The 15,125-nt window shown below is 43.0% G+C and overlaps 1 protein-coding gene across 2 annotated transcripts in view; it reads left to right on the forward strand.

The window, feature by feature from the left end:
* LOC126236641 (phospholipid-transporting ATPase IF-like) overlaps positions 1–15,125 on the forward strand; it is a 683,598-nt gene that overhangs the window by 199,977 nt on the left and 468,496 nt on the right. The window contains exon 1 of one of the 2 annotated variants that reach the window (XM_049946097.1): positions 7,546–7,783. The exons of the other annotated variant lie outside the window; for it this stretch is intronic. Within the exon in view, the coding sequence (XP_049802054.1) occupies positions 7,682–7,783 (102 nt within the window). The 5' untranslated portion in view covers positions 7,546–7,681. Of the gene's footprint in view, positions 1–7,545; positions 7,784–15,125 lie in introns of those variants that run through there. 2 annotated transcript variants of the gene reach the window in all.

Below are 15,125 nucleotides of genomic sequence, written 5' to 3' on the forward strand. Positions count from 1 at the left end.
AAAAGAAAAAAAAATAGTTCAAATGGCTCTGAGCACTATGGGACTCAACATCTGAGGTCATCAGTCCCCTAGAACTTAGAACTACTTAAAACTAACTAGCCTAAGCACATCACACACATCCATGCCCGAGGCAGGATTCGAACCTGCGACCGTAGCGGTCGCGCGATTCCAGACTGAAGCGCCTAGAACCGCTCGGCCACACCGTCCGGCCAAAAAGTAAAAGCATAGGATATACAATATACAATTCTTTGCACATATTACAAAATATAATTAGTAAGAAAAGAAAATATCCATGGGAGGCACATTAATCGAATAGATCACAAAAAAAATGAAAAGTGCTGACAATAAAACGGGTGCAAATACAGTAATATACCTGAGTAATACATATTAAATACTGTAAAACATTAATAAAATGTATATCGTCAAACAGTGCATACTCGTATGGGGTGTACCTGCTTAAAGGCGGCGACACAGTCACCGGTAAGAAGGTGAATTTTTCGACGGCCGACAGGTGGCACTCAAGACACAATAACAGCGCACGCTATTCGAAAGACGACAAAAATTGTTCAAATGGCTCTGAGCACTATGGGACTTAACATCTATGGTCATCAGTCCCCTAGAACTTAGAACTACTTAAACCTAACTAACCTAAGGTCATCACACAACACCCAGTCATCACGAGGCAGAGAAAATCCCTGACCCCGCCGGGAATAGATATACGACAGATGAGTGCAGACGTGGATGAAACATATATTAGATTAAAAATATACTTCCATGTTTGTTAATGGAAGTATATATCAAACTGAAAAATCCATAAGGGTTAATACATGTGCATCTATATGGGTCTGCTGAGATTTTAACGAATTTGTCGCAACATAAGATTTGTACAACATATGACAGCTCACCTATAAATCCTTCACCCGCCCCCTCCTAGCGTACGCTAACGTTGCCTGGATCTTTTTCTCACCTAAATCCTATAAGTCCCTAGAAATCCCGAAAACACATGCACTTCTCCTGGCCTTCCGCATCCGCCTACCATACCCAACTGGCATCCTATACCAACTCATCCACCTCTCACACCTTCTCCTCTTCCTAGAGCACATCCGGATCCGGTACATTAACCGAAAAACCCAGTCCTAGCACCCAATTTCCCAACCATTAATCACCAATCCATGTACCCTGCTGCGCCGCTACATCCATATTCCACCTCCCATGTACTTCCATGCCTTATTCATCCTCTCCCGCCGGAATTTTAACCAATTACCACTCCCCAAAGATGAAATCCGTCCCGAGGTTTACCCCTCTTTCCAATCCTAATCACAACGCTCTACCTCACACCATCCTCCAATTTCCTCCTTTCCCCTTCATCCACCTTGCTGACTTTGCTACCTGTAGTTCTATGGGGCACCACAGTCATACTCATTGTTGCACCTTCATTATGAAAATTTCTTCGTGTGTCACCTCGCATCACCATTACACAAACCCACCATTCACGTCCCAGAGTGACTGTATTTTAACTGCATTATAAAACCGTCAAACGAGTGTTAAAAACACTCAGTATTTTCATGTATGTGTAGTTTACAAATCCTGTTTATTGTCACTTATTTTTATGTAAAAATCAAAAAATGGTTCAAATGGCTTTGAGCACTATGGGACTTAACATCTGAGGTCATCAGTCCCCTAGAACTTAGAACTACTTAAACCTAACTAACCTAAGGACATCACACGCATCCATGCCCGAGGCAGGATTGGAACCTGCGACCGGAACGGTCGCGCGGTTCCAGACTGAAGCGCCTAGAACCGCTGGGCCACTGTAAAAATCGTCACTATCGTTAACCTATGTATTTTTTACAAAGTCATCTGTTATTGTCGCATTTTATATGTTTTAACCATTTTTAAATACAGTTTTGGTAACATTTAGCTGAAGAGCGGTTTTTGTCCACTGCCAGTGGACAAAAACACGTCGTAGGAAATTGAAATAATAATAAAGAAACGAAATATTAAGTTATTGCTGATATATCGAAACCACCCCTACCAGTCCAGCTCCTTCCGTATGCTGATGACACCCCTTTCCTCGCCCTCTACCCTACGCTCCACAAATCCCAATGATCCTTCCAAGTCCCCCTCAACCAGTTTACCTCCTGGTGTAACCTAAGCGATAATCATAGGACGAACCACTCGCACCTTCAGCCTCCATGACTTCTGCCATACCATTTACAACCGTCCTGTCCATATAACTAACACACTAAAATCTTGCACTGAACCTCACCAAAAACTAATGTGGAAATCTCACCTATTAAGCATCCAGCATTAAGCCCACAATAGACTAAAACTACTAAAAGGCCGAAATTGGGGATTACGCCCCTCCACTATTCTCCGCACCTACGAAACCCTGATCCGATCCATCGTCTGTTATGAAAATGTTGCATGGATCTCCTCCCCACCAATGTTCTACAAGTCCCTCCAAATCCACGAACGCAATACACTCTGTCTTTACCTTCCCCCACCTGGATCCTCCACCACCCCATCAAATTTCCACCCCTCCTCATCAACATCGAACACCTCTGTATCTCCTATACTATCCGCAAACTAGATTCCAACAACTTCATTGTCTCCCTTCTGATCGCCAACACTGGTATACTGCAACGCCTTCACGCACACATCCCACCGTCCCTACACCTACATACACTCCTTACCCTCTCCCAGACAATGAGATTGGCCCCCATATTTATCCCTCCCACCAACTTTAACTCTTCACCACTAACCCATTCGACTTCAGAGCTTCTCTCTCCTTTTCCATCACCATCCATCCCAATCTCTTCCCTCTTGCAGCCATTGCCCTTCCCAAGTGACACATCAGTCTTCACCCTCTACCTTTCCCACTGACTGTAGTTCCTACTATCCACCTACTCCACTATCTCTCATTTCCATAGTTTTCCTATCTAACAGATCCACAACCCTATGGAACATATTCTCTCTCCTCCGAAAATACTTCTCACCTTAGTGCAGGTCCCTTAGATTTTAAGTGAAAGTTAAGTGTTTCAATGTTTTATCATAAGAATTTCATCTTCTTGTAAGTGTTTTTAAAATGTACGTATTTACGTTTCTTACTGACCGTCTTTGATTTATTTAGTTTAAAATAGAAAAAGCCCCAAATTTAGTTTCTATTTCTCATTATAACTCTGTTTTAATTCGTTTGGATGAAGAGTGGAGAACTGAATTGTACCGCTGGCAGCCAACCACTGCCCATATGGAGCGAGAGGGATGAAATAACAATAAAAAAATATGACAGCTTACAGTGAAACACTGAAATATTGTTGCACCAAACGCTAGGCTATAGAAAAAAATGAGAGAAGTCGTAGAGCCCAACAACAGCAAAATATAACAGAAGGCGATGACCAAATCGCAGAAAAATGATTCCAAGACAGCCAGTGCGTAATCCATGTGGAGCCAATAAAAATAAGGTGGGAGTTAGGAGTTGGTTTGCTAAAACACTCGAACGTCATAACTAGTCATAGAAGCAAAAAAAAAAAAAAAAAAATGCTCATATCCGTTTACTCGTTTATCACTCGTTGTGACTGTCTGTCCCTATGAGAATATATCTTTTTTAAGTCCTTCCAAATTTCTGAGTACGTGGCCTTTGGGTGCTTCCTGAGGATGTTAAGGCTTTCTGTAATGCCGTCTAGATTATGTTTTTCAAATTTAAATGGTTCCCTGAAACTCTCTAGTTCGACTCGTCCGTATGCTCCCTACATCTTTTTGCGAAATTACTACCGGTTTGGCCTATACAAAATTTATCACAATCCTCGTATTTGAGCTTATACACTCCAGACCTCGAAAATTTGTTATCATTATTCTTTATAGAATTGCGTAATCTGTCACGTAAATATCTATTGATACGAAATGCAACTTTTAGATTCACTCTTTTTAATGACTTCACAGTGCTCCCAAAATGTGAACGATTATAAGTCAGAGATAAACTTCGTTTTAGTTGCTTATTGCTTTTCATGCCTTTTCCACTTATCTTTCATATTTCTGTATATCCTCACTGCATTAAAACCATTAGCCATCATTAGCTCTGTAATTACATTTAATTCACGTTCAATAGCAATATTATCAAGAGTTAATTCGAGTATCCTGTTAGTCATTGACCTAAAAAAGAAACATCTGTGGGAATTTGATTGACACAAGTCTGTGGTAATAATAACATATGAAGTGGTTGATTTACGCCGGCCGCTGTGGCCGAGCGGTTCTAGGCGCTTCAGTCCGGAACCGCGCTGCTGCTACAGTCGCAGTTTCGAATCCTGCCTCGGGCATGGATGTGTGTGATGTCCTTAGATTAGTTAGGTTTAAGTAGTTCTAATTCTAGGGGACTGATGACCTCAGATGTTAAGTCCCACAGTGCCTAGAGCCATTTGAACCATTGTTTTGGTTGATTTACGAAAAACGTAAGCTGATAGTGTCCCATTATTTTTCTTTTACAAATGATCTACGAAGGTAACACTTCTTTTCTGAGTTCCGGTGACATAAACGACATTGTTAAGAAATTTAACTAGATGCATCCAAAAATTAAATTCACAGTAGAGGAAATATTACCTTCTTAGATCTTTCGTAATCTTTGCTTGGAAGAATTTGAGATTTATTCTCATAGGAACAAGCAGCCATGATGAATAAACGGATTTGAATAAAAATTGTTTTTTTGTCGTTTGTTATTATTATTATTATTATTATTATTATGAAAGTCTGATGTCATGTTTGTACTTGCCTATCATCTATCAAATAGAGTGCGCTGTTATTGTACCTTGGACGCCACCTGATAGCGGTCGAAAAAATTCACCTGCTTATCGGTGACTGTGTCGCCGCCATTATGCACCTACACGCCATATGAGAACGTACTATTTGACGATATATGTTGTATTAACATTTTAAAAATATTTGGTATGAATTACTCATGTATATTACTGAATTTTGCCGGCCGCGGTGGTCTAGCGGTTCTAGGCGCGCAGTCCGGAACCGTGAGACTGCGACGGTTGCAGGTTCGAATCCTGCCTCGGGCATGGATGTGTGTGATGTCCTTAGGTTAGTTAGGTTTAAGTAGTTCTAAGTTCTGGGGGACTGATGACCACAGATGTTAAGTCCCATAGTGCTCAGAGCCATTTTATTACTGAATTTTATCCTATTTACTGTGGGCACTTCTCATTTTGTGATCTACTGAAACAATGTGCATCCCATGGATTTTTTTTTCCTCACGAATAATATTTTTGTAATACATGCAAGGAATTAAAACATGCCACGTTTTTACTTTTTGTCTCATGACAGATCCGATGATGAAAGTAAGATGTAGTAATGTGGGCCAAGACAGAGAAATTTCGTGTGTTTGTACAATAATACTACCCTTCACCATACCTAATTCTGCCACAAATAAAGTCTACACCTTCACTATATGATCAAAAGTATCTGGACACGTGGCTGAAAATGGCTTACAAGTTCGTGGCGCCCTCCATCGGTAATGCTGGAATTCAATATGGTGTTGGCCCACCCTTAGCCTTGATGACAGCTTCGACTATCACAGGCATATGTTCAATCAGGTACTGGAAGGTTTCTTGGGGAATGGCAGCCCACTCTTCACGAAGTGCTGCACTGAGGAGAGGTATCGACGTCGGTCGATGAGGCCTAGCACGAATTCGGCGTTCCGAAATATCCCAAAGGTGTTCTATAGGATTCAGGTCAGGATTCTGTGCGGACCAGTCCATTACAGGGATGTTATTGTCGTGTAACCACTCCGCCACTGGCCGTGCATTATGAACAGGTGCTCGATCGTGTTGAAAGATGCTATCGCCATCCCCGAATTGCTCTTCAACAGTGACAAGCAAGAAGGTGTATAAAACATCAATGTAGACCTGTGCTGTGATAGTGCCACGCAAAACAACAGGGGTACAAGCCCCCTCCATGGTTTCTCGTAACGATGACGTGAGATGGCCACCCAGATCTTGTGATGTAGCTCACTGTGATTTCTTTCCGGAGGAGTACTTGAAATGTGAAACGTGCGCCAACAAACCAGTCATTTCCAGAGCTCAACGTCGAGATTCATCGTGTAATTTCAGAAGTAGAGATGCAAATTTGTCGAAAAGGTACGGAAAGTTTCGCTAAGAACGAGAGTGGACATGCAAAGTCATGGAAGTCATTTGAGTAATATATCTCATACATAATGACAAGTAGGATATACCGCAATAAGATGTAAAGTACCGGGTGATCAAAAAGTCAGTATAAATTTGAAAACGTAATAAACCACAGAACAATGTAGATAGAAAGGTGAAGATTGACACACATGCTTGGAATGACATGGGGTTTTATTAGAACAAAAAAAAAAGTTCACAAAATGTCCGGCAGATGACGTTGGACAGTGAAACGTCAGTGACTGCTACCGTGACGGGTGAGAGGTACGCCGATATGTTGCAGAATCGCATCATCCCCAGCCTGGCTGGTAAACACCTACTGGAACGTACAATGTTTATGCAGGATGGCGCTCCACCCCATATTACTAGACGCGTGAAAGATCTCTTGCGCGCGTCGTTTGGTGGTGATCGTGTGCTCAGCCGCTACTTTCGTCATGCTTGGCCGTGGGATTATTGGCTTTGGGGTTACGTGAAGTTGCAAGTGTATCGTGATCGACCGACATCTCTAGGGATGCTGAAAGACAACATCCGACGCCAATGTCTCACCATAACTCCAGACTTGCTTTAGAGTGCTGCTCACAACATTATTCCTCGACTACAGCTATTGTTGAGGAATGATGGTGGACATATTGAGCATTTCCTGTAAAGAACATCATCTTTGCTTTGTCTTACTTTGTTATGCTAATTACTGCTATTCTGATCGGATGAAGCACCATCTGTCGAACATTTTTTGAACTTTTGTATTTTTTTATTTTTTATTTTTTTTGTTCTAATAAAACCCCATGTCATCCCAAGCATGTGTGTCAATTTGTACCTCTCTACCTACATTATTCAGTGATTTACTCAGTTTTCAAATTTATACTGACTTTTTTATCACCCGGTACTTAATTTGATGAATCAATTTGAACGTTATTATGCTCTCAGATGTGCGTTGTTTGTGGGACACCCTTCGCAATCACACCTTGTGATTTAGTTTGCCGTTTTCAGCAGCCCTCGCGCGTCCTGCCCCGCTATACGCTGAAGAGCCCAGGTGGGCGTTGCCCGCCGCCACGCTGAGTTGCGTCACGCCGAAGGGAAAGGAGGCGCGGCGGCGCGGGGTTGGCAGCCCTGCGGCCGCTGTTCTTCCCCACCACAGCGGCCGGCGGCGTCGCTGAGGTCAGGCCGCGATGCGAGCGCGCGCCTCGCTCGAGTGTCGCTGCCGCGGTAACGCGCCGGCATGTCCGCGCAGTTCCTTCCGCAAGCCGTGTCCCCGGCTGCGTCCAGGGGCGCTCCGAGGAAATGCTGCACCGCCGACAGTTAGCGCGCTCGTCCCGAAATCGAACAGCGTTTGGTCTTTTGCGTGGTTTCGCGGATCTCTTTGCGATGTAAGTGCCTCGTGGTTTCCGATTCGTGAGTTCCCCTTCGAGGATCCCTGCGCGTCGCTTCGGGTGAGGGACTTCCGTGCCGTTACGCTGGACGTCGTGAGAGGACGTCGGACAAGCGCCAACGTGTAAATAGTCACAACAATGACTATGTTTCCTCAGTATGTGTACAAGTTGCTGTGGTCGTCGAAGGCGACGGTTGACAGCGGAGTGGAAGAGCAGTCGCTGGATGAGGAAAGCGGAGACGTAAGTGTGTTGTGTGTTGCTCCACGTGCGGCCGCAGATACCGGGAGCGTTGGACGCGCTCGCGCGTCGCCTTTCTGCACGTTCAGCTCCTGATAAAGGCCGTGCGCCGAGCTGGCCGCGCTCTAACAGCTTCACTAACACCTTCCCGGTTGTCTCTCTCTGCACCGTGCTTAGCAGGAAATTCACTTGGCACTTACAGACGATACCCTTTTTTTATTGATATATGAGAATGTCTCTTACAGCCAGTGCAATTACATTAATAACTAATAATACCATGTAATCAAAAGAACAATTTTCAATTTGAAACTTCCTGGCAGATTAAAACTGTGTGCCGGACCGAGACTCGAACTGGGGACCTTTGCCTTTCGAGTTCTGCATGGTTCGCAGGAGAGCTTCTGTAAAGTTTGGAAAGTAGGAGACCAGGTACTGGCAGAAGTAAAGCTGTGAGGACCGGGCATCAGTCGTGCTTGGGTAGCTCAGTTGGTGAAGCACTTGCCCGCAAAACGCAAAGGTCCCTAGTGCGAGTCTCGGTCCGGCACACAGTTTTAATCTGCCAGGAAGTTTCATATCAGCGCACACTCCGCTGCAGAGTGAAAATCTCATTGTGGAATTTTCAGTTTATTACCAGTTTCACTCAATAGTGTCTGCAATTCCTTAGCAAACGCGAATCTTCACCTAAAAGCACGTATAAGGTTCTGTAAGTCTCGTAATACATTTACGATAGTAACAATGTTACTGGTGTCGATAGGGAATTTGTAGGAACTCAGCAGTCAAAGCAACCGAATTTGAAATCGTCGGAGCCCTCATCATCGCCACATACACACTGCGGAAATGATATAACACCGTCTAATGCAGACTTTTCTCGAAGCAGCAGTAACTCAGGCATACGATGGCGGTTCTTCAACGTCGACGGTTGTCATATGTGAGACGTACCCTTAGAAAAAAAATGTATTTGTCTCTAAACTCTTCCCGTACTACTGTAGCACTCCCGCAAATCTTTGTTCTACATTTCCCTGGATGAAGTTCTAACTCTAATCACTAATTGGGATTCCACAATAACCTATTTCTCAATCCTAAGAGTCCTCCTTAGCAATGACACCTGCCATTTCATTCCCATTCATGTCTGAGTGTGCCTTTATCCATGACGATGATGGCGATAAAGATGAACATGATGACTGTATGATGGTTTGGGCACGCTGCAGCAACGTCTTTATAGCGCCCGTATTTGATTTTTACGAGATAAGTGTGGATGACAGTGGCAGAACTATCAAACGATACTAGGAATTCATATATAAAAAGTCTTGAAAATTTGCACAGGCATCCACAGAAACGGAGGGAGAGAAAGAGAGGGATAGGGAGAGAGAGAGAAAGAGAAATAAGAAAGTTCCGCATTCTGTCAGTCATAAAAGTTATAACAAAAAGGAAAATTTGGAAAGAATTAAACTTGTACAACAGGTAGCTGTGGATGGGTAGCCGCTGGAATAAAAGGAATGTGCCAGCCCATCTGTAAAACACAAAAAGCTCCAGACTAAAACCTTAGGATCCAATACAACATAAAATTTTAAAAGTTTTAAAACACTCGTCTCGTCATCAGCTCAAATAGGGGTCAGATTCCCACTTCCATTTGTTCCTCTCCTCGCATCACAATACAGAATGCAGTCAGGAGAGCCTGATATCCTTTCAACGGCTATGGAAGAACCGTTGATGCAGCGGAACAAACAGTCGGGATGCTTATGATATGCTGGATCTACTACAGACGTTAATCAAATAACAAGCTCTAAGTCAGTCCTTATATATATTATTATTACTTAAGAATTTACTTTTCGAATAGCCCTGATATATATAAGGGCTACTTGAAAAGTAAATTCTTTCTACATATGTGTTGGGCAGTCTCTCTAGTCTGCCCGTCGGTCATGTCACGTTGCTCTTCTCAGTTCGAAGAGGACGATAAGCACGTAAAAATACCTAGAAAATAGTGTCTCCCACCAAGTATGAGGGCCTGGTGAGAGAATTCGCCTGATGTCATGCAGCCTGCATAACATAACTGTCATATGGTTCTTTCTTCGTGACAATTCTCCGCCACACTCTGCAGAGGCAATCAAGATGCTCCTGCAGCGTTTTCAATGGGAAGTGTTTGATCAACCACAGTACAGTCCGTAATGGGCTCGCGCTGAGTTTCGTCTCTGCTCACATGAGGCGCTGGCTTTGAAGACAGCATTTTGGCACAGTTAACGAGCTGTAGGTCAGCGTAGAGAATCTGCCCAAAGCATAGGCGGCTGCCTGCTATGACGAGGGTTTTGGGAAGTTGGTACCACGCTACAACAAATGATTAAGTCGGAGTGGTGACTATGTAGAGAAGTGGCTGGAAGGTGTAGCTAATTGTTGCAAATAAAACATTTTTTTTATTTTCCCTGTGGTTTCCATTTGGTGACCAATCGGGACTTACTTTCCGAATAGCTCTCGTATATGTAATACATTTCACACGTATCTCATCTGTATCTGTAGCGAATTTCGCTCTGCAGTTTCATCTGAATCCTGAGGAAACTTGTAATTCTGTCTGGGTAAGAACCACCCCTTCTCAGCCACACCCCCACCCTTAAAAGCAGTAGAGGTGTCTTACTACCACAGTATTTTCATACAGATAAGGAGTGATGTACGTAACAAATTTGCTTGGAATTTCTCCAGGTGTTTCTGAGTTGTGTTTCTATGTAACCACTACTCTTCACCCCCACCTTCGGCTATAGGTGTGTCTTACTGCCCACAGTAATTTTCTCTAGACAGCAAGAGATACATGTGCCAAGTTTGGTAGAAATTGTTTCCGGAGGTACAGAGAGATGCCGATATGCCACTATCTTTCCATCTCCCCCTTGCTCCCCGCTTCGTCCTCTCATTCCCCTAAACCTAGAGGTGATACGTCATCGGAACTGTAACCAGTGAGTCTAGCGGTAAAGAAAAATCGGTATGGGAAAATTTTTCCATGTCATGGCTTTCCACCCCAGCCCCTAGAGATGGTATTTATTTATATACAAATAATAAGTCATGTGTACAGAAAATTTGGTTGAAATTATTTTTGCAGACGTTCCTGATTTAGGCTTCTACGTCACCCCCTTTTCAACCCCAACTACAACCCCGTGGAAGGTAGGTATTTCTTAACCCCCACAGTGCTTCTTCCCAGACGGTAACTGTTTGAAACTGCTCCAGGCTTTCCAGAGTTATTCTCACACATAAATACATACATACATCTTTATAAGACAGAGATTTTCGAAAAATTCTGGAAATATGTATTACTTGGGTCGCAGGCGTACAAGAGCTGCTACTAGAGGATGTCCGGGAAGTAGGGAAATGTATTAAAATGCTATGGAACATACAAAATTTATTGCAAATGTAATGTTTCTCTGTCTTTTCCTTTTTTTACAAACACATTAAATAACTTCTCCTATTTATGTACGTACGAAATAGACCACCCAAGGCCGCGCGGCAACGAGCAATGCGTTCACTGAAGTTCTCGATAAGGTGTTCACAGGCATCTGGTGGGATGCCAATAACAACCCTTTTAATTTCATCCTTCAATTCGTGTATTGTTTGTGGTTTGTTCGTGTACACTTTTGGTTTCACAAACACCCTCCCCCCCCCCCCCCCCCCCACACACACACACACAAAAAAAAATCACAAGGCGTAAGATCGCATGATCTGGCAAGCCAATCCTGGTTGCCACGCAAAGAGACAATTTTTTCAGGAAACTTTTCATTCAGCGGAGCAATCGTTTCACGGCTTGATCGTACCATCTTGTTGAAACCAAAAATAGTCGTTTTCATCAATAAGAGGGAAAAAATAATCAGAAAGCCTGTTTCGGTAACGGTCGCCGTACACAGTGACGGCAGCTTCCTCATCATTTTCAAAAATGCACTTGCCGATCACTCCTCCTGCCCAAAATCCACACCACACACTCGTGCGTTGTGGATGCGTCTCATCTTCCACAGTCACTCGCGAAATTTCGTTACCCCAAATTCTGCAAGTTCTTCTTATTGACGTATCCACTGAGGTGGAAGTGCGCTTAAGCTGAGAAAATTATTCTTTTTGTGAAGTTCTCGTTCGACGCTTCTCGACCCAAGACCCATTGAGCAAATCGGTGTCTCTTTCCATGATCTGCAGGCTTCAAATCTTTTGTAGGTTGAATCTTTTACGCATGCATTTTCAGATCTCTTGAAAAGATTTCATACGTAAACTTTGTGGTAAATTAAGTTATTGAGCTCGTCCGCGAACCGATTTTCTGAGGCTTACGGTCACATTGTCACGCACGACAACAATGTTTTCTTGTGTTTGACTAGAACGCGGGCGTCCTGTTTTCTTAACGTTTGAACTACACCCCTTGGTCTGAAAGTTCCAGATCAACTTCCGAACAGATGATACGGTTGGAGCAGCATAACGGAACGGTTGCCGTGGGACTTTCGCTGTTTTTGTAACAATTTTTTGTCACTTGGATACGTTGGTTGTCATCTGCCCCATGACGAAAATAAATATCAAACAACAGTGCTCACCACACAGAAGTTGTCCGGCTACTAATGGGAAGGAACGCAGATAACAAACATGGAAAAACTACGGCTGCCAACCACCATATAACAAAATGGCGCAAAATTAAAACTCGTCCTTATTCTCGGACACCCATGCAAATCGAACACTAAGTAAAACTGTGTTTTCGGAGAACGGATGTCAGCTGTCACTTTAGTGAAACTTCTCTGCGAGATAGTAAACTTGAGAACGGAGGCATCGGTCCGTTACCGTAACGTGACTCTTAACGTGGCAATAAAGATTCAGTTATGTTCTGGCGTTAGAAGTAGCTCGGCGTCAGCCGGTGCGCGTCGTTACAACGCAGAGCAGCTGACGCCTGTGCTGGCATCCGGCCTCCGGTATTCTAGTCTTAGAACTGAAGATGGCCTAATTCAGCCGAAACTGCTAATTACAGTTGAATGGAGAAAGTTGTCTAGGCTGTTTTTTTCCTAAAATTCTCTCTTCAAAAGTTCTCTAATGCCGTTCAGAAAATTACATTCTTCTATTTTTAAAAACTTAATTGCTGTGGTATTGACCGATAAAAACGTTGCGAGTCTATCCATAAGGAAAATCTTATGTCGATATCTTGAGATGCATATGAAATCATGCCAGTGGACAGGATTCTTGTGGTGGGAATCGGGTTCTCACCAGTGGTGGTATTACCGCTCTATCACATCGCAAGCTGTCTCCTTACTGAAAAGCCTGTTTACAACAACAGCAGGGAGATTGGACCTTGTACCACATTAGGACGCCGTCGTTTAGCCAAGAGAATATTTGAAAAAGTGAACGTTCTTTTTCGTTCTGTTCTAGCAAGAACGGAACACAATGACTGAAAGGCGCAGAGATAAATAAAAAGTGCACACTGCACAACGCTCTAAATAGCGCCGTTCCTACCAGTGCTGGTGTCTCTAAGCGACGCTCTATTCTTACTCTTACTAGAAATTGGCGCATTTTATACAAAAATTCCTATTTAGATAGACAAAGCAAGGTGATCTTGAAGCGCGTGAGGAAGCTACCAAACTCTCTTCCAGCGTTAAAAGCGAGCCTCGTTCTGTTCACATGCGAAGAAACAACCACTCGGAATCCTCCCTCATCTCGCATTCGACCGAATGATGTGGCGCAGGAAGGTCGCGATACAGTTATCCATCCGGCCAACATGACTTGTATTCCGTGGTTTCCCGTAAGAAGTCTTCATCTTAATTTTAAAAGTTTTAGCAGATTCCTTACAACATCCACACATTCCTCTTCTAGTTATCTAGACACGTCGATTCTGAATAATAATTCAACGTAAAGTGAATTATTTCTAGTCTGTTGTTCACAACCAGCATTACATGTGAAGAAAAGGCTGGAGATCATTTCGAAACATGAAATTTTTGTTCCTAAAACGATACAGCTAGAGCAGCAACAACCTTTTACACAAGAATGCCGACAGAAAGATTCGTTGACACATATGTTTAGTATAGTTAATTAACTTAAAACCCTGAGTTCAGAAAAGAAGGAGATTCACCACCACTTTACGGTATGCATTTTTTTATTGAGCCTTCAGCGGCAGTTCACTAACCATAAACAAGTACACTGTTTAGTCGTCAACGATTACAGAAAACTGAATATTGCATAGTTGCTTAAATTAATGTGTTCATTTCTAAGTTACAAAAAAAAAAAAAAAAAAAAAAAGGAAAACAGTTTTCTGCAACAGAGAAACGAGCACAATACTTTGAAGTGGCTAAACAACATTTCTTCACCACTAACAAAAACAGGAAAAGCTTCTTAATATCTAAACACAGAAGTAGAAATTAATTTTTGCTCTGATAAAAATTTACAAACAGGTTTCTAAAGTCTCTGAGATGCAGTCGGTCTTGTAATTAACCACTAAAAGTTGTGATTGCACCTTCTCGTCAAGTATGTGGTCCGATTCTGAAACTACTAACTAAAATAAATACTGTCGGACAATTAAGAATTGCCATTAGAAGAACAGTGATGTTACAGACGATGGTACCGTAAGCTTTTTCAGTTCACAAAGAAATTGCTCACTATGTTGCTGGAACTTGGAATGAGCGAGGATTAAATTATTGCTGTCTCCAGCGTCTGAGTTACAGCTATTACCAGCGTATGAAAAAAAATTAGCAGTGAAACTGCAGTGACTGAATCTCCTCTCAGCGACTAAAGATAGCTTTGGACAGTACACTTACGTCTCCAGATCCTCGTCCCACTGAGACCTGACTTCCGTTTTGCTTGCTGTAAGAAGCCGATGAATGGCGACTGCATTTGAAGGTTTGTTGTTGTTGTGGTCTTCAGTCCGAAGACGGGTGTGACGCAGCCCTCCATGCTACTCTGCCCTGTACAAGCCCCTTCATCTCCGAGCAAGTACTGCAGCCTACACCCGTCTGAAGCTGTTTACTATATTCAAGTCTTGGTCTGCCCCTTCCCCACAACTTAACCGGCCCCCTCCCCACACACACACTTTCTTCCATAACCCAGTTGATAAATACATGATGCCTCAGTGCGTGTCCTGTGAACCGATCCGTTCTTTTACTCAAGTTGTGCCGTAAATTTCATTTTTCCCCAAGTCGATTCAATACCTCCTCAACTGTTATTCGTGCTACCCACCTAATCTTCAACATCCTTCTACAGCACCACATTTCAAACGCTTCTATTCTCTTCTTGTCTGAGCCGCTTATCGTCTACATCTCACTTCCTTTCAAGGCTACACTCCAGACAAATACCTTCAGACAAGACTGCCTAACACGTAAACTGACATTAGATGTTAAAACACTCCTCTTTCTCAGAAGTGTTT

The sequence above is a fragment of the Schistocerca nitens genome, chromosome 2 (genome assembly GCF_023898315.1).
Source record: "Schistocerca nitens isolate TAMUIC-IGC-003100 chromosome 2, iqSchNite1.1, whole genome shotgun sequence".
NCBI lineage: Eukaryota > Metazoa > Arthropoda > Insecta > Orthoptera > Acrididae > Schistocerca > Schistocerca nitens.